This window comes from Canis lupus, chromosome 32, assembly GCF_048164855.1.
Source record: "Canis lupus baileyi chromosome 32, mCanLup2.hap1, whole genome shotgun sequence".
Taxonomy (NCBI): Eukaryota; Metazoa; Chordata; class Mammalia; order Carnivora; family Canidae; genus Canis; species Canis lupus.
Window position 1 is genome coordinate 11,716,820 of NC_132869.1, and position 18,445 is coordinate 11,735,264.

At 39.3% G+C, this 18,445-nt stretch overlaps 1 protein-coding gene across 7 annotated transcripts in view; it reads left to right on the forward strand.

Moving 5' to 3' along the window:
• The window catches only part of CHP1 (calcineurin like EF-hand protein 1), a 63,915-nt gene that overhangs the window by 17,264 nt on the left and 28,206 nt on the right, over positions 1-18,445 (forward strand). For all 7 annotated transcript variants that reach the window (XM_072808432.1, XM_072808431.1, XM_072808435.1 and 4 more), the window contains 2 exons: positions 6,792-6,872; positions 11,310-11,437. In XM_072808432.1, the coding sequence (XP_072664533.1) occupies positions 6,792-6,872; positions 11,310-11,437 (209 nt within the window). The remainder of the gene's footprint in view (positions 1-6,791; positions 6,873-11,309; positions 11,438-18,445) is intronic.

The window sequence follows — 18,445 nt, forward strand, 5'->3', positions numbered from 1 at the left end:
ACGATCACTTGCTTTGTTCACACTTGTATCAGTCATATCAGAACGAAGTTTCACAGATGAGAACTGTTATGCCAGTCTAATTCTCACCTTATAATAGATAATCTTTTTTTTTCCTTTGCCAGTCTAATTCTCACCTTATAATAGATAATCTTTTTTTTTCCTCTCTGAAACATTCAAAGAATCTCCTTTTGATGTTTTGAAACCTCACAAAAATGTACCTTTTTGTGGGTTATTTTTCATTATTCATTGCTCAGTGTTAGATGAATCTTCTCACTCTAAAAATTTGTCCTTTAGGGGCACCCGGGTGGCTCAGTTGGTTGAGTGTGTCTGCTTTTGGCCCGGGTTGTGATCCTGGAGTCCTGAGATCAAGCTCCACATCGAGCCCCTGCATCATCGGCTCCCTGCTCAGCAAGGAACCTGCTTCTTGCTCTCCTTCAGCCTGCTGCTCTGCCAACATATGTGCTCACTTGCTCGCTTGCTCTCTCTCTCTTTCTCTCTCTCTGACCAAATAAATGAATAAAAAATCTTAAAAATATGTCCTTTAGCTGGGAAGTTTTCTTCTGTTATTTCTTTTATTATTTTCTCTTTTTTGATTTTTATGGCATATCTATTGGCTAGTTATTGGACCACAAGACAGCTTTTCACTCATAATTCCTGACTGTTTGACTTTTTCCTTTGCTTTCTGGAAGAAATCCTTGAATTTTTTTTTTCGGTCCTTTTGACGAACTTTCTTATTAGTCCACAGTCTTATTTTTAACTTCTAAGAACCTTTCTTGTTCTCTGATCTCTGTTCTGCCATAGTAGCTTATATTTGCTTTATAGATGCAAAAATCTATCAAGTGTCTATTGAATTACTTATTAGAATCTTTCAAAACTTTCTTGTGTTCCCTGAATTATCATTATCTCCATTTGTCTCGATCCTACTCTTTATTTTTTTTTATTTTTTATTTTTTTTAAAGATTTTATATTATTTATTCATAGAGACAGAGAGAGAGAGAGAGGCAGAGACACAGGCAGAGGGAGAAGCAGGCACCACACAGAGAGCCCGACATGGGACTCAATTCCCGGTCTCCAGGATCACGCCCTGGGCTGCAAGCGGCGCTAAACCGCTGCGCCACCGGGGCTGCCCCATCCTACTCTTTAGTGGTATTAATTTTCCCAAAAGATCTAGTGAGCTTTGGTTGTCCATTCATATTTATGAAAACACCTGCATGGACTACTGTAGAAAACTGGCATAGATTTGTTTGTGGTTGGTTTCTCCACAGGTCTTTCCTGGATAGAAGGGCTGACTTCAAGCCCTCTATTCTCTGAGCAGGGCTAGTAAGTTGGTAGACTTCCCTTTAGGGTATGTCGTCAAGGAGGAAAGGAACAGATTTATGATATTCTTTCCCCAAATAAAAGGACTGTTCTTTGGAGGCCACCTCCCGTATTTGGTTGCTGCCCTGTCCAGGTAGGTCTTCCCATTTCTTTCCGAAACACTTCTCCACTTTTTGCCTTGGGACAGATGGTTTTATATTCTTAGGATAGCAGCAGGCAGCTGGCCTGTTCTTTAAAAATTCCTTTAATTAATTATTCTGAATGCTTATTCCCTTACCTGGCACCTTAGTGTGGTACCTTGTTGAAATTCTGCAAGGAGAATGGTTGTTAACTCTGCCGCAGCCTTTTCATGGGCCCTCTACTAGAGTGACCTAATTGTCACTGTATTTGCATTTATTTTCTGACTTCCAGAATTTGTCACAATCCGTTGTTTACTAGCACACTCCTTCCACCCTGGTTGTTTATGTCAGGGATATATTCCCATTTGTATGTTTCTGCTGACATTTCAGGGGGTTTTAGAGAATGAGAGAATGTAAATGTGTACATGCCCACTGCCACTGTGTTCAACCAAAAAAATCACATGCAGCCTTGCAGATTAGCCAGTCTGACCCTGGAATGCTAAAACAACTAGCAAAGACTGGATTTGGCACCTTTTGACATTTTACATTAAAACAATCCAATCAAGACAACAAAATTCTATTTTTAATTAATTAATTTTAAAAAGACTTTTATTCATGAGAGACAGAGAGAGAGAGAGGCAGAGACACAGGCAGAGAGAGAAGCAGGCTCCATGCAGGGAGCCCGATGTGGGACTTGATCCTGGGACTCCGGGATCATGCCCTGAGCCAAAGGCAGATGCTCAACCGCTGAACCTCCCAGGCATCCCACAAGTAATAGACTTTAATATCCTCATTATGTATATGTCATCTCACCATCGGCCCAGGTCCTGAAATATAAAGTTAGCTGTGAGACTGATTTTTCCAAGAGAAGGAACCTCCACATAGTGAAGATCAGCATAGAGGGCTGGCGCTTCTGGTTACTAAAGGTCTCTCAAACATTTCTGTGCCTATGAAGGTCTGGAAAACCACTCTTCATGGGGAATTTCTTATCCACAAAGAATTCTGTTAAATGTGATTCTGTTCTCAGACTTGCCTACTTCCAGTTAAAATATCTTTTCTTTTAAGATTTTATTTATTTATTCATGAGAGACACAGAGAGAGGCAGAGGCAGAGGGAGAAGCAGGCTCCATGCAGGGAGCCTGATGTGGGACTCGATCCTGGCACTCTGGGATCACTCCCTGAGCTGAAGGCAGATGCTCAACTGCTGAACCACCCAGGCACCCCTAAAATATCTTTTCTTAAGATATCTTTGAGGGGAATAAATATCTTTTATTTTTTATTTATTTTTATTTTATTTTAATTTTAATTTTTTTATTTTTTATTTTTGGGTCAGTGCCCGTGGAATAAATATCTTTGAGGAAGATTTTCCTAAGTATGCTATAAGGTAGAATATAATATTGACATGCTCTTTTATGAGTGCACATTTTGAACAAATCTTACTTGTGTAAGGGCTGCTTGGAGTATATATTTTTCTCTATTAAGTTAGTAGACAAATTTAAGAAGCTTAGTTTTAGAAAAATTGCCCAGATGATATCCATTCTACTATAGAACAATTAATAATAATAAACTGTGTATTGTTTAGGAGTTTACAAGGATTGTTTTATACTGTTTATTTATTTACTTCATTCATTCATTCATTCATTCATTCATTCATTCATAAGAGACATAGAGAGAGAGGCAGAGACATAGGCAGATTGAGAGAAGCAGGCTCCCTGCGGGGATGAAGACCTGAGCCAAAGGCAGACGCTCAACCGCTGAGCCACCCAGGTGCCCCTGTACTCTTTCATTTTAAGTTTGATACCATCAACAGTATTCCTCTTGGTCTTACAGAACTGCATTGTATATACAATCTAAATTGCAAGAGTAGAGTTTTGTGGGGTTTTTTTAAGTGTTAAAGGACAGGTTTAGGTCTTACTGACGTTGGAATTTCAAGACTGGATCCCTTTTAAGACTGAAGTTCAGGCTAGGTTATACACTCACCACCTGATACTAGACTAGACCCAGTATTTAAACTGTGCCTTTTCCTCAGCTAAAATTACTCCAGCTTGTTAGACATTAAGCTGAAGTATGTGGCTTTGCAATTCAAATGATCCTTAATCTTCATTTAAAAGAGAGTAGTCATTGTTTCTTAACCTCTGTCAAAGAAGAGGAGCCATTTTTGGTGATAATGTGGACTTTGTATTACTGGAATGTATTATGTAATAAGAGCTTAGTACATGTTTGTTGAATTAAATAATCAGGACTTGAGTAATTATCTTTTATCATCTTAAGCAATGGCTTCTTCTGATTCATTCACTGATGTAAACATTACCCTAAGTGATCAAGGAAGATTAGAATCTAGAGTTATTTCAGAGCTTTGTACTCAGTCCCGTAGGTCAGTTTCTACCTACGTGTCACTACCGGATGTGCTGCAGATGAGCTTCTTGAATTAATTCAGGACCATCTAAATGTCAAACCATTCTAAGAGAAACAGAGTATTAATATTAAAGGCTTCTGGATAAAAATAGGAACAATTTCATTAGCATTTATTATTTTTTTTAAAGATTTTATTTATTTATTCATGAGAGACACAGCGAGAAAGAGAGGCAGAGACACAGGCAGAGGGAGAAGCAGGCTCCATGCAGGGAGCCTGATGCGGGACTGATCCCGGGACTCCAGGATCAAGGTCTGGGCCAAAGGCAGGTGCTGAACCACTAAGCCACCCAGGGATCCCCTTCATTAGCATTTAGTACAAAGGGGACAGAGAAATAAATGTTCTCTCTTCTGTTAGTAAAGGTCTTGAAGGCAAGAATCAGGTTTATTTGAATTTTATTTTTATTTTTCTCCTTTTTTCTTTTTTGTCTGGAAATAATTTCAAATTTAAAGAAAAATTCCAAGAAGAATACAAAGAAAGTCCACATACCTGAAATCCAGATTTACCAATTGTTAATATTTTGCCACATACTTCAGTGTGACATTGTTGTGTCAAAGTCAAGAAATTTAGCGTTTTGGGCAGCCCTGGTGGCCCAGCATTTGGTGCCACCTTCAGCCTGGGGTGTGATCCTGGAGACCCAAGATCGAGTCCCATGTTGGGCTTCCTGCACGGAGCCTGTCTGTCTCTCTTTCTTTCTCTCTGTCATGAATAAATAAATAAAATCTTAAAAAAAAAAATTTAGCATTTTGATATAGTACTATTATATAATCCCATATTCTGTACGGCCTGTATTCTGTTTTTACCTCTTGGCTCAGTAATGTCCTTTGTAGCAATGTTTTTCCTAGTCTAGATTGTGCATTGAGTTTGGTTTTGTATGTCTCTTTAGCCCCATTTGATCTGAAACAATCCTCTGCCTTTCTATGCCCTTCATGACATTCATTTTTTTGAGGAATACAGCACAGATATGTAATAGCTTTATATTCTTGGCACAAAATATCAACTAAGATGTTTTTAGAAAATACTTACTGAACATTTTTGGGAGAGTACCTTTGAGGAAGTTTAATATGGGAAAGAAGTATGTGCGTGTGTGTCTGTCTGGTTTAAAAGATTTATTTATTAAGGTGTATGGGTGGCTCAGTTGGCTGAGAATCTGCCTTTGCCTCAGGTCATAATCCCAGGGCCCTGGGATCTAGCGGAGGAGTCAAGCTCCCTGCACAGTGGGGATTATAAAATAAAACAAAAAATAAAAATTTTCTTTGGGCAGCCCTGGTGGCTAAGCGGTTTAGTGCCACCTTCAGCCCAGGGCCTGATCCTGGAGACCTGGGATCAAGTCCCATGTTGGGCTCCTTGCATGGAGCCTGCTTCTCCCTCTGCCTGTGTCTCTGCCTCTCTTTCTCGCTATGTCTCTCATGAATAAATAAATAAAATCTTAAAAAAAAAAGATTTTATTTATATGAGAGAGAGCATGCATGAGCAAAGGAGGAGCAGAGGGAGAGAATTTCAAACGGACTCCCCACTAAGTGCAGAATCTGATGCAGCTGGATCCCATGACCCCGGGATCATGACCTGAAGTCGGATACTTAACCAACTAAGCCACCCAGGCACCCCAAGAAGAGTGGTTTGGGTTTTTTTAATTTTATTTATTAAGATTTTTAAAAAATTATTTATTTGTGAGAGAGGCAGAGACATAGGCTTAGGGAGAAGTAGAGGGAGAAGCAGGCTCCCTGTAGGGAGCCCGATGCAGGACCCTGGGATCATGCCCTGAGCCAAAGGCAGACGCTCAACCACTGAGCCACCCAGATGCCCCAAGATTTTATTTTTAAGTAATCTCTACACCCAACATAGGGCTCAAACTCATAACCCTAAGATCAAGAGTCACACTCTACTGACTGAGATAGCCAGGTGCCTCAGAAGTGTGTTTTTTATTTTTATTTTTTAGAAAAAAGAACATGTCCTTTGACTTAAATTTAGATTTTTTTTTGTATTTTTTATTTTTTAATTTTTATTTATTCATGATAGGCACACAGTGAGAGAGAGAGAGGCAGAGACACAGGCAGAGGGAGAAGCAGGCTCCATGCACCGCGAGCCTGACGTGGGATTTGATCCCGGATCTCCAGGATCGCGCCCTGGGCCAAAGGCAGGCGCCAAACCGCTGCGCCACCCAGGGATCCCTAAATTTCGATTTAAACCATAGTTCTGCCACTTACTAGCTTCTGTACTTTATCTCACTCTCAGTTTCCTCAACTCAAAGGGTACAGATAAAATGTTGGCTTGAAGAAATTAGATAATGTGTATAAACAGAGTGCCACGTGATGTGTATACAGTGAATGGCAGCTAATAATATTCATTTCAGCATAACTTACAAGTTGAGAGAGGATGACTGCTCTTGCAAGGTTCCAGGCTTAAATACTTCTCTAGCTCTGAGTCTGTAGAAGACAATGGAGAAAAAGCCAGATTCAGAGCATGGAAATATGGAAATTGTCACACTTGATTATTTCCTTGGACATTGCCTAAGAATTCCTTGGAATTCATAGTTGTTGTAGGTCTTACAGGGGTACAGGATATTTGCTAACCATACATAAGCTCTGTGGTTTGCATTGCTGTTCACTCTCAAAACTTAATAACTAAGTACAAAATGGTAATGTTCAAGGAATGATTTACAGGGACTGCTCAGTATTTGCTTGTCAGTTGTTTTATTGAAGTAACTTGTGTGCCGAATTCCCTGGAATGTAGCATAGTCAAATCTGGCTTCTTCCACTCCTGAGTTGGTACAAGAAACACTTTGCACCTACTAAAGTGCTATTCTTTGCAGTTATTTGGTGTAATTTGCCACAGAAGTAAATTCCATGAGGTAATATTCTTGCTAGGTTGTACTCTTGCATGACTGAATGAGTACATGCTAAGGGCCAGTATTTTTTTAACTCAAGGTGATTTTTTGGCAGCCGGGAAGATTTCCAGCGAATTCCGGAACTTGCCATCAACCCACTGGGGGACCGGATCATTAATGCCTTCTTTCCAGAGGGGTGAGTCTGTGAGTTGTTGGCTTCCTTTCTTTTTTTTTTTTTTTTTTGTTGGCTTCCTTTCTGAGGCAAGTCTGGAATAATGTCATTGGTTGGGTTATTTTAGATCATGATCCTACTGATTATATTGAGCATTCTTAACTTGATCATATATAGAATATCTCTTCAAATAGGTATATGAGCCTATTTTCAAAATTTTGTCCTTTTTTTTTTTTTTTTTAAGATTTTATTTATTTATTCATGAGAGACACAGAGAGAGAAAGGCAGAAGAGACACAGGCAGGGGAAGAAGCAGGCTCCATGCAGGGAGCCCGACATGGAACTCGATCCCGGTCTCCAGGATCACGCCCTGGTCTGAAGGCAGCGCTAAACCGCTGAGCCACCTGGGCTGCCCTCAAAATTCTGTCCTTAATCTCTGTTTACCCTTATGTAAAACAAAAAATGTTTTAAACTTTTATTTGGAAATAATTTCAAATTTCTAGAAAAGTTGCTAAAACTGAAAATAATAGAAAGAACTCCTGTATGTCTTTTACCCAGACACATCTATTGTTATATCATTAACATTTTGCCTCAATGGCTTATGTTGTCTGTCTCTCCATTCAAGTCAATGAAAATATAGTCAAGTCACATACATAATTATAAATTTTCTAGTACCCACATAAAAGTAAAAAATAAACAAGTTAAATTAACTTTGTTAATATATATTTTATTTATCCAATATATTTAAAATATCATTTAATATATAATCAATATTTTGGGACACCTGGGTGGCTCAGAGGTTGAGTGGCTGCGTTTGGCTCAGGGTGTGATCCTGGGACCGAGTCCCACATCGGGCTTTGTGCATGGAGCCTGCTTCTCTCACTGCCTATTTCTCTGCCTCTCTCTGTGTCTCTCATGAGTAAATAAATATTAAAATATATATATATAATTAATATTTTAAATTACTAATACATTACTTTTTTTTAACATAAAGTCTTTGAGATCTTTTTTGTTTTTTAAGATTTTTATTTGTTTATTCATGAGAGACAGAGAGAGAGAGAGAGAGAGGGAGAGGCAGAGACACAAGCAGAGGGAGAGGCAGGCTCCATGCAGGGAACCTGATGTGGGACTTGATCCTGGGACTCCAGAATCATGTCCTGAGTCAAAGGCAGGGGCTAGGGATCCCTGGGTGGCGCAGCGGTTTGGCACCTGCCTTTGGCCCAGGGCGCGGTCCTGGAGACCCGGGATCGAATCCCACATCAGGCTCCTGGTGCATGGAGCCTGCTTCTCCCTCTGCCTATGTCTCTGCCTCTCTCTCTCTCACTCTCTCTCTCTCTCTGTGACTATCATAAAAAAAAAAAAAAAAAAAAAGGCAGGGGCTAAACTGCTGAGCCACCCGGGTGTCCCAGAGAATTTTTTTTTTTAAGATTTTATTTATTTATTTGCGAGAGATAGCATGAACAGAGGGGAGTGGCAGGCAGAGGGTAAGGAGGGAGAAACAGGCTCCCCACTGAGCAGGGAGCTTAACATGGGGCTCCATCCTAGAACCCTGGGATCATGACCTGAGCTGAAGGCAGACGCTCAACCCACTGAGCCAACAAGGCATCCCGATATCAATCATATTCCAATTTTAATCTCCTTTATGTCATTTTCCTCTCATCCAGTATAGGATCCAGTCTGGGTCAGTTGTCATGTCTCTTTGGCTTCCTTGAATGTGGAACATTTCCACAACCTTTATTTTTCTTTTACAATATTGGCTAAGGATACAGTCCTCTCTACCACACACACAAGTTTGTTGAATAGATTTGGATTTGTGTAATGTAGAACTAAGCTTTTTTTTTTTAAACTTATTTATTTATTCATGAGAGACATATATATAGAGAGAGAGGCAGAGACACAGGAGGAGGGAGAAGCAGGCTCCACGCCGGGAACCCGACGCGGGACTCAATCCCGGGACCCCAGGACCACGCCCCAGGCCAAAGGCAGGCACCAAACCGCCGAGCCACCCAGGGATCCCCTGATATGTTTCAGTACCTAATACACTGACTTCAGAGTACTGAGTAAATATTTATTGATTTGATTAGGTACCTTTTTCTGAATAAAGCTTATCATATTATATTAAGTAATCTCTTTAACAACTTCTTCCTGGTTCCTCAAGACTTATCTGTATGACCCAAAGGACTTTAAAAAGTTCAGTGGTTGCCAATTTTTTAATAATGACACTAAGTGTCAGTGAGGATATTATCAGATAAAATAGAGAGGAAATTTAAGAACTCTGAACTGAGAACAAAGGAATTTGCAAATTGAAAAGTTGGGCATTCAGTAAAGCTGAGTGACAGAGCAAGAAGAGTAGCAGCAGCTAGTTTATGTGAAGACAGGAATCGAATCAAACTGACACTTGCTGTCTTCGCATTCATGTTGACCATGAGTAATCTCTTGCCCATCTTCATTTTTCTCTCCATAAACTACCCTGTTTGTTTCAGGTGTGGTTTTTTTTTTTTTAAATATTTATTTATTTATGTATGATATTCACAGAGAGAGAGAAAGAGGCAGAGACACAGGCAGAGGGAGAAGCAGGCTCCATGCACCGGGAGCCTGATATGGGATTCGATCCCGGGTCTCCAGGATCGCGCCCTGGGCCAAAGGCAGGCGCTAAACCGCTGCGCCACCCAGGGATCCCTCAGGTGTGGTTTTTATGCTGAATTCTTGAGTTTTTTTCTACTTCCTCCTTAGCCCATGCAGAGCATTGACCCTGTCCAGAGATAACTTTCACAACTATGGTTTGTGTCCAAACCTTTTGCAATGAAAAGTAAACCCAGTAGAGTCTTTTTGCCAACATTTTTTTCCGAGTTCCATAGTAACCATTGGTTATTAGAAAAAGCAGTTTGTGGGAAGCTTTTTGATTACAGTATCGCTTGCTGTCCTGTGCAATGTTCTGCTAAGGACACTAGGCAAGTGTACATGAGGAAGCCCACACAGGGCTGCACCACTAAACTCTTAGCAAGCTGCCCTTCTGCTCCCTGCTGTAATAAGATACAGATAGTCCATTTCTGGGTTTTTTGTTTCTTTAAAGTTGTGCAAGTGGAATTTTTTAAAATGAGATTTGAAAGTGAAGTATTGGCATTTTGTTCCCTTTTACTCAGAGATGTATATCAGTAATATTTGTACTCATTAATACGTTGTTCTGGCATATGACTTAAATCTCATTCCACATTATTCCTTAGACCTACTGCTACATTAGCAATATAGCTAACTTGAGAAACTAACAGTCATTCCTTTGAGTACAGTGGGCTCATGACCTAGCTTTTGAACTCTACCCTTAGAAAGTCTGATCTGTGTGTCTGCCTGGCATTTAAGAGACCTGACATACCTCAACTATTCAGTGAGGCAAGGAAAAACTGGGATTTACTTTTAGGCCACATGAACCAGGCAACCTATTCTTTCCATGACTGCTATAAATAAAGAACTATGTCATGTGGGATATTCTTTTTTAATACTAAAGAATGTTGTTCATTCAAGTTTTAGAATTATTTCTCATAGGTTTACTGATTGTGGCATGGTAGAAAGATTTCCTCAAAAAAAAAAAAAGAAAAAAAAAAAGAAAGATTTCCTCTAGTCTTAAATACCAGAAAAGCTTTCTACATAAGTCTTCTAAACATTATGATCATGAGAAATAGGAAAAAGATCTATCCAACTACGAGGGGATAATAAAATCATAAGTAACACAATTATTTTGCAGACATTTAAAATATTTCAAAGTGTTTATATTGATTGGAGACATGCTTAAAAGTTTTAAAAAGCAGGATAGAAAATTGTACATGCAGTATATTCACAGTTATCCAAAAAGCTTAGAAAAATAAATGGAAAAAAATATGTTAACAATAATTGTAATTGATAGAGCTAAGAGTATTATTTTTCTAGTTCCCCTAAATTTCCAAAAATGTATTTATTGCTTTTATAACAAACTATTTATTTTAAAAGCTGCATTTCCATAGGATACTTTGACCTTAGCATATCACTAGGTGTATGTGACTGCAGGGGAAACATGATTGGTGGCTGAGGCTGAGGAGTCATTGGGTTGAAATAGCTAATTTAATGCTCCCTGTAGAGTTTGAAGCAGTGAATTCAAGTCCTGGCTTGGCTGTAATGTACCTGGTGCTACTTTGAAATCCTTTTTGGGAAAAGAGCTATAAGGAACTTTAGTAGGTGACTGTGTTGAGTTCTGTTAACCTCTCTAAGTCTGGTTAATCATTTATAATGTGGGAAAAATAATACCTGCCCCACAAGGTTGGGGTGACACTTAACAAAGGTATTTTATGAGCCCTGAAGAATCATGCATATGGGGAAAGATCTCATTAAATGGACTTTCAGGCCACTCTAGCTAAAACTGTTGCCCGTATATTACTGAGTTAAGAATCACCCCGATTGAGATGGTGTTCTTTTTATTCTGTTTCCCAATCAGAGAGGACCAGGTAAACTTCCGTGGATTCATGAGAACTTTGGCTCATTTTCGACCCATTGAGGATAATGAAAAAAGCAAAGATGTGAATGGACCAGAGCCACTCAATAGCCGAAGCAACAAACTGCACTGTAAGGAGATAAAGTTTTCTGGCTTAAAATATTTGCTTTCATTCCTTACAAATCATTTATTTACTCATTCCTTCATTGAGCGAGCATTTACAAGAGCATAGTGATGAAGAGCTCAAGACTGTGGAATTACACTGACTGGGTTTGATTTCCAGCTCTGCCTCTTTTTGGTCATGTGACTTGGGGCAGATTATTTAAAATATTTGGGCCTTGGTTTCCTCTTCTGTAAAATGGGAAGTTAAGGGGTTTCACATAAGGATGTTGTGATGATTAAATTAGTTAAAATATGTCGAATACTTGAAATAGTGCCCAGGAGTAAGAACTTAGCAGCTAATATTATCTTTAAAATTCAGAGAATGCTTACCATGCACCAAGCAGTGTAGTGAGTCCTAGAGCAACAACAGTGAATAAGACCTAGCACCATCACAAGGAAGAATGGCCGTGCTCAGCCTATTTTAGAATTTGATGGATACTGGATAGGAGTTAAGTAGGAGTAGACAGCTGGCTTAGTGCAATATTTAACTTTTGTCCCCCTGCCTCTTGCCTCCTTTCCTTGGCTATGAGATTGCTCAATCCCTTACAACACTTTTCCAGAAATTGAAATTGAACTTCTCTTTTCATTCAACACAAGTTAAAATGGAAATGTATTACATTGATTGAACCCAGGCTTCTCTTACAAGAGTGCACAGTGATGTACAGAGAGATCTTTGAAGCCACAGAATAAATGGGACCCATCAAATTTTTATTGGATGACTTAAAGAAAAATAAAAAGCTGTTTGTTTTTTTTTAAGATTGTATTTATTTATTTGTGAGAGACACAGAGAAGCAGAGACATAAGCAGAGGGAGAAGCAGGCTCCTTGCAGGGAGCCCGATGTGGGACTCAATCCCCAGACCCAGATGCCCCAAGACTTAAACTTTTAACTTGGGCCACATCCTCAGATTTCCCTGGCTATGGGGCTATGACTTTACTCCTCTCTTGATATTTTAGGTAAAGAGTTTCAGCGCAGAAATAAGTTTTGTTATATAGGACAGGGAAGATTTTTGAACCAAAACAGTAAAATATTGCTCTTCTTTACCACAATATCAGATACCTTAATGAAGAGCAGAAAGCTAAGTACAAAGAAAATAACGTAGAAGAAAATAGAACTCTGATAAATAGTTCTCAAATGTATTGAATACTTTATGTTAATGGATTCTAATTTCTTCTTTCAAGACTAAATACCATTTGATACAGTCTGAGTCTCAATGTTTTCAGAGTTTCAGCATATGTTTAGTACATGTTTGCCTGATTCTGACATTAGCATAATAGAAATTTTCTTATTCATTATTGTCAGACCAGGAATTTAATAATTGAAAAAGCCAGCTATAACATAGAATCATAGAAGAGGATATATGGTTTAACATTTTATTTTACCTTAAAATATTTAAGAACACATTCACTGTACAATCTTTTGTACAGTGTGGGACTAAGAGTTTTTTTGGTTTATTTTCATAAAAGTCTGCTGATGGGAGTCATGTGATGTTTTTGAATAGAGCACATCTATAATGTCTAAGATTTCTGGTTACAGTTTCTTTTAAGTGGAAAAAGAGCTTAAAGATACTTGTAAAGCATTCCAAAAATAGAATTTTTCTGTTGTTTACATTTTTCCTCCATCTCTTAAACTTGTTCTGCCATATTTATGTTAACACATTTTTTCCAGTAACTTAATTTTGAGTCTTTCAGGAGTAATTTGTCTAATTTTTAAAAAAAAATTATTTATTCATGAAAGACACACAGAGAAAGAGGCAGAGAGAAAAACAGGCTCCATGCAGGGAGCCCAATGTGGGACTTGATCCCGGGACTCCAGGATCACGCCGTGGGCCAAAGGCAAGTGCTCAACTGCTGAGCCACCCAGGTGTCCCTAATTTGTCTAATTTTCACAGAAACAATAACTTTTCACATACATGTTTTGCTTTTTATTAATTATATAGTTTTTTTTTTTTAAAGTACAAATAGCACAGTTTTAGGGCAGTGTATACACTTGGCTCTTGGTCAGCATACAACTCAGCTGGTAGAGTAGACTCAGGTGTTGCCTATTAATTACAAGTTGTGTGCCATCACATCATTTGGAATGATTTGCAAATCACGAAGGGAGAGAATCCGTGAATCAAGTGAGTTGGTTAAGGAGAAGACAGTAAAGAGACATTCTGTGCTCTTATGAAAGCGTAGAATGAAACTATGCTTGCTTTTCTAATCCAGGATTAAAGAAGACTTTAAAGGTCATTAGACCTAACACATACCTATTACCTGAATTCCCTGCCTAGCATGGGCTCTACTTTTTTTAAGTCATGAATTCCTTTGGCAGTCTGTTGAATCATACTGACCCCATCTCAGAATGTTTTTGAAAGCATAAAATCAAATGCATAGGACTATGAAGAAAACCAATTATATTGAAATTCAATTGACAAAAAAATTAAGGCAACTTTGTGACAGAGTAGAAGTGCTTCTTTGTGATTGATTGATTGATTGATTGATTGGAGAGACAGAATGCAGGCACACTTGCATCCTCCAGTATGGGGAGGGGCAGAGAGAGAGGGAGAGAATCTCCAAGCAAACTCCCTGTTGAGCATAGAGCCCATTCTGGGGTCCTATTTCAGGACCCCAAGATCATGACCTGAGCCAAAATCAAGAGTTGAGAGTTTAAGGGACTGAGCTCCCCCTACCCAGGTACCCCAGAAAGAAGATCTTTTTTTTAAAGATTTCAATTATTTATTTTAGAGATAGAGAGATGGGGGATGTGCAAGCAGGAGGAGGAGCCCCGTGGAGCTGAAGTGGGGCTTGATCCCCCAACCCTGAGATGACCTGAGCCAAAATCAAGAGTCAGATGCTTAGGATGCCTGGGTGGCTCAGCAGTTGAGCAGCTGCCTTTGGCCCAGGGCTTGGTCCCAGAGTCCCAGGATCGAGTCTCACATCAGGCTCCCTGCATGGAGCCTGCTTCTCCCTCTGCCTGTGTCTCTGCCTCTCTCTGTGTCTCTCATGAATAAATAAATAAAATCTTAAAAAAAAAAAAGATGATGAACAGTAATTATTAGGGTAATGCAAATGAAGACTACCTTATACTTGTTATGATGGCTATTATCAAAAATAAACAAAAATAACACAAAATAACAGGAATTGTTAAGGATCTAGAGAAATTGGGGGTACTTGGGTGGCTCAGTCAGTTTTGTCTTCCTTCTCCCTCTCCCTTTGTGATCTTTCTCACTCTCTCTCAAATAAATATATAAAAATCTTTTAAAAAGATGTAGAGAAATTGGAACCCTTGTGCATTGTTGGTGGAAATGTAAAGTGGTATAACCCTGTGGAAAACAGTGCCGTGGTTCCTCAAAAAACTAAAAATGGGGGCTCCCTGGGTGGCTCAGTGATTGAGCACCACCTACCTGCCTTTGGCCCAGGGCGCGATCCTGGAGTCCTGGGATCCAGTCCCACGTCGGGCTCCCGGCATGGAGCCTGCTTCTCCCTCCTCCTGTGTCTCTGCCTCTCTCTCTCTCTCTCTCTATCATAAATAAATAAATAAGTAAATCTTTAAAAAAAAAAAACTAAAAATGGAACTACCATATAATTCAGACTTCCACTTCTGGTTATGTATCCAGAAGAATTGAGAGCAAGGTCTTGAAGAGATGTGGCTATAGCCACATTCTTAGCAGCGTTATTCACAATAGCTAAAAGAGAAAGCAATTCCTTATCCATCCATAAATGAGTGGATAAGCAAAACTGTGCTATATACATAGAATTGAATATTATTCAGACTTAAAAAGGAAGGAAATTTCAATAATCCACAACACAGATGAACCTTGAGATCATGATTCCAGTCACAAAAAGACAAATAGTGTATGAGTCCACTGATATGGGTACTTAGAGGTAGTCAAAATCAACAAAATATATAATGATGATTGCTGAGGATAGGGGAAGGAGAGAATGGGGAGTAATTTAATAGGTATAGAGTCAGTTTTGCAAGATGAAGTGAGTTATGGGATGGATGATGGTACAACAACATCAATGTGTATTTTACCCCAATAGAAAAAAAAGAAAAACTAGTAGGTAAAACAAATTGGACCCCTTGGGTTTTTTAAAAATTTCTGCATTATAGACCTTTCAAATTACCAAACAGTTAAGAAAAAAATTCTACTTCTTCAGCTTTGTATTCCCATGTCTTGATCCAGATATTTTATGCAATATATGGATTAGAGTCCTTTCTTTGTAATTTGTTTCCTTTATAAATTGCTGTGGCCTGTGTGCCTTAATTCACACTGACCTTGAAGAAAATATTCCAAACAGATTTGGTAGTTACTTGGTATATCTGTTAGGATATACCTTTAGCTGACTCATCTGGATTCAACAATAAGAAAGTATATTATCTCACTTTACAAATCAGGTGAGACAGGGACGCCAGGGTGGCTCAGTGACTGTCTGCCTTTGGCCCCGGGCGTGACCCTGGGATCTGGGCGAGTCCCACATCAGGCTCCTTGCCAGGGAGACTGCTTCTCCCTCAGTCTATGTCTCTGCCTCTCTTTATGTGTCTCTTATGAATGAATAAAATCTTTAAAAACAAACAAACACAAATCAGGTGAGGCAGATGTCAGAGTTTATTGTGTTTGTTTCTATTGCTCTGCTCTGCCATCCTTATGATCTGCTTCATCCAAAGGCATGGCTCCTTGTGGTCACATGATGGCTTTCATCAGCAACTAGGCTGTATGTTTCCCTGTTCACATCTAATGGGAGAGAGATAGCTGTGGATGAGAGTCTGTTTAGGAAGGAAGGAAGGCACAGAATGACACAGAACTGGCAAACTTTGTTTCTTTTCCTTCCTTACTTCTTCCTTCCTGCCTTCTTATTTTTTTTAAGTAGGCTCCATGCCCAATATGGGGCTTGAACTCATAATCCAGAGATCAAGAGTTGCATATTCTACCAACTGAGCTAGCCAGGTGACCCTAGAAATGGCAAACTTCAGAATAAGATAAAATAAAAGCAAAGTACTGTGAAGGTTATACATAGTTTTTCCATTACTTTAGTCTTGAATTTCAGACCAACTTCACAGGAAGCTGAAAACCAATTAGAATTCTCATGCACTCTATCTGTTGGGATCATGTTCATGTGATTAGATCAGTGAAACCAAAGCCATGGAGGAGTCTTGTGTCTCTACTTCTGTTTGTATATCGGTTTTCTCTGAATTTCCCACTGAGCTAAAGAACCAAGCAAGATGGCACCTCTTGGTGTAAACTAAGAGCAATTGAACATTGTATATCTAGCAACATATTTGCCATTAAGACACATTTACCTTCCACATTTACCTACTTAAAAATATGAGTTTCTAGAACCAAATTTGATTATGATCCATCTTTTACATAGAGTAGGAACTCTGACAGCACATTCGGTTCTATTTCTTTTTTTATGCTCCTGTGAAAGAATGTCAAGGACAACCACCAAGGCTTAACTGTACCTATGTAGGCACAGGCCCAAGCACACATAGCACTACTGATCTGTTTGTCCTTAAGGAATTATTCTGAATTGCTCTCCTTTTCAGATCAGTGAGGTTATGTCTTACATGAAAGGTACAACCCACCTTACAGTGGTCCAGGGTATGTGTGGTAAGTAAGGGAGAGATCTATAAGCTTCCCTGTTGATATTCTAATTGTCTTAGATGATTGAAGTTTTGTAGGTTTTTTAAAAAGATGTTTAATTTATTTATTTGAGAGAGTGAGAGCATGAGCAGGGGGGCGTAGACTCTACTGAGCAGGAAACTACATTCAGGGCCCAATCCCATGACTGTAGGACCATGACCTGAGCCGAAGGCTGATGCTTCACTAGATGACCACCAAGGCACCCCTGAAGTTTTTTACAACACATAATGAATGATGTGGGAAATAAGGAGTCTGCATGAAGCTCTTATATTTGAATGATGAGGAAATATTGTAAAGTGGAGTTAGGGAGAGTAGCCAAGAAGAAACCGTGAGCAGTATATTTGCGATAGCTAAAAGGTGGAAGCAACCCAAATGTCCATTGAAAGATGAAAGGAGGGGCGCCTGGGTGGCTTAGGTGGTTAAGCATCTGCCTTCAGCTCAGGTCATGATCCCAGGGTCCTGGGATCAAGCCCTGCATCAGCTCCCTGCTCAGAGGGGAGTCTGCTTCTCCCTCTCCCTCTGCCCATCCCCTCACCACCTTGTTCATGCTTGCTCTGTCACTCTCTCAAATAAATAAATAAAATCTTAAAAAAAAAAAAAAAAGAAAGATGAAAGGATACAAAAAGTGTGTTACATACAGACAGTGAGACCTTATTTGGTCTCAAAAAAGGAGATTCTGCCACATGCTACATGGGGATGAACCTACTCAGGCTTAAAAAAAAAAAACAAGCCAGACAAAAGGATAGATATTGTTTGATTCTTTTTTCTTTAAGATTTTATTTATTTATTCATGAGAGACACATAGAGAGAGGCAGAGACCTAGGCAGAGGGAGAAGCAGGCTCCATGCCCGACATGGGACTCAATCCCAGGACTCCAGGATCACGCCCTGGGCTGAAGGCGGTGCTAAACTGCTGAGCCACCTGGTCTGCCCCTGTTTGATTCTTCTTATATGAGGTTCCTAGAGTAGCATAAATTCACAGAAAGTTGTCAGAGACTAGAGATGGGGGAAAATGGGGAGTTCTTGTTTAATGGGTCAGAGTTTCATGGGGAAGATGAAAAAGTTCTGGAGATGGGTGGTGGTGGTGGTGGTGTTTACACAACAATGTGAAAGTACTTTAACTGTACATTGTAAAAGAGTCAAAATGGTAAATTTTAGGTATATTTTACCACAGTGTTTTTTTTTTTTTTTAAAGAAGAATCAGTGTCTAAAAGGTAAAGATTTGACTGAGATCATTCATTGGTCTTTCATTAAGCAAATGTTTGAGCAACTCCTCCTGTATGCCAGGCACTGATTTAGTCCTATGATACAATGATTCATAAATCAGATAAGATCTTTGCTTTCAGAGAGCTT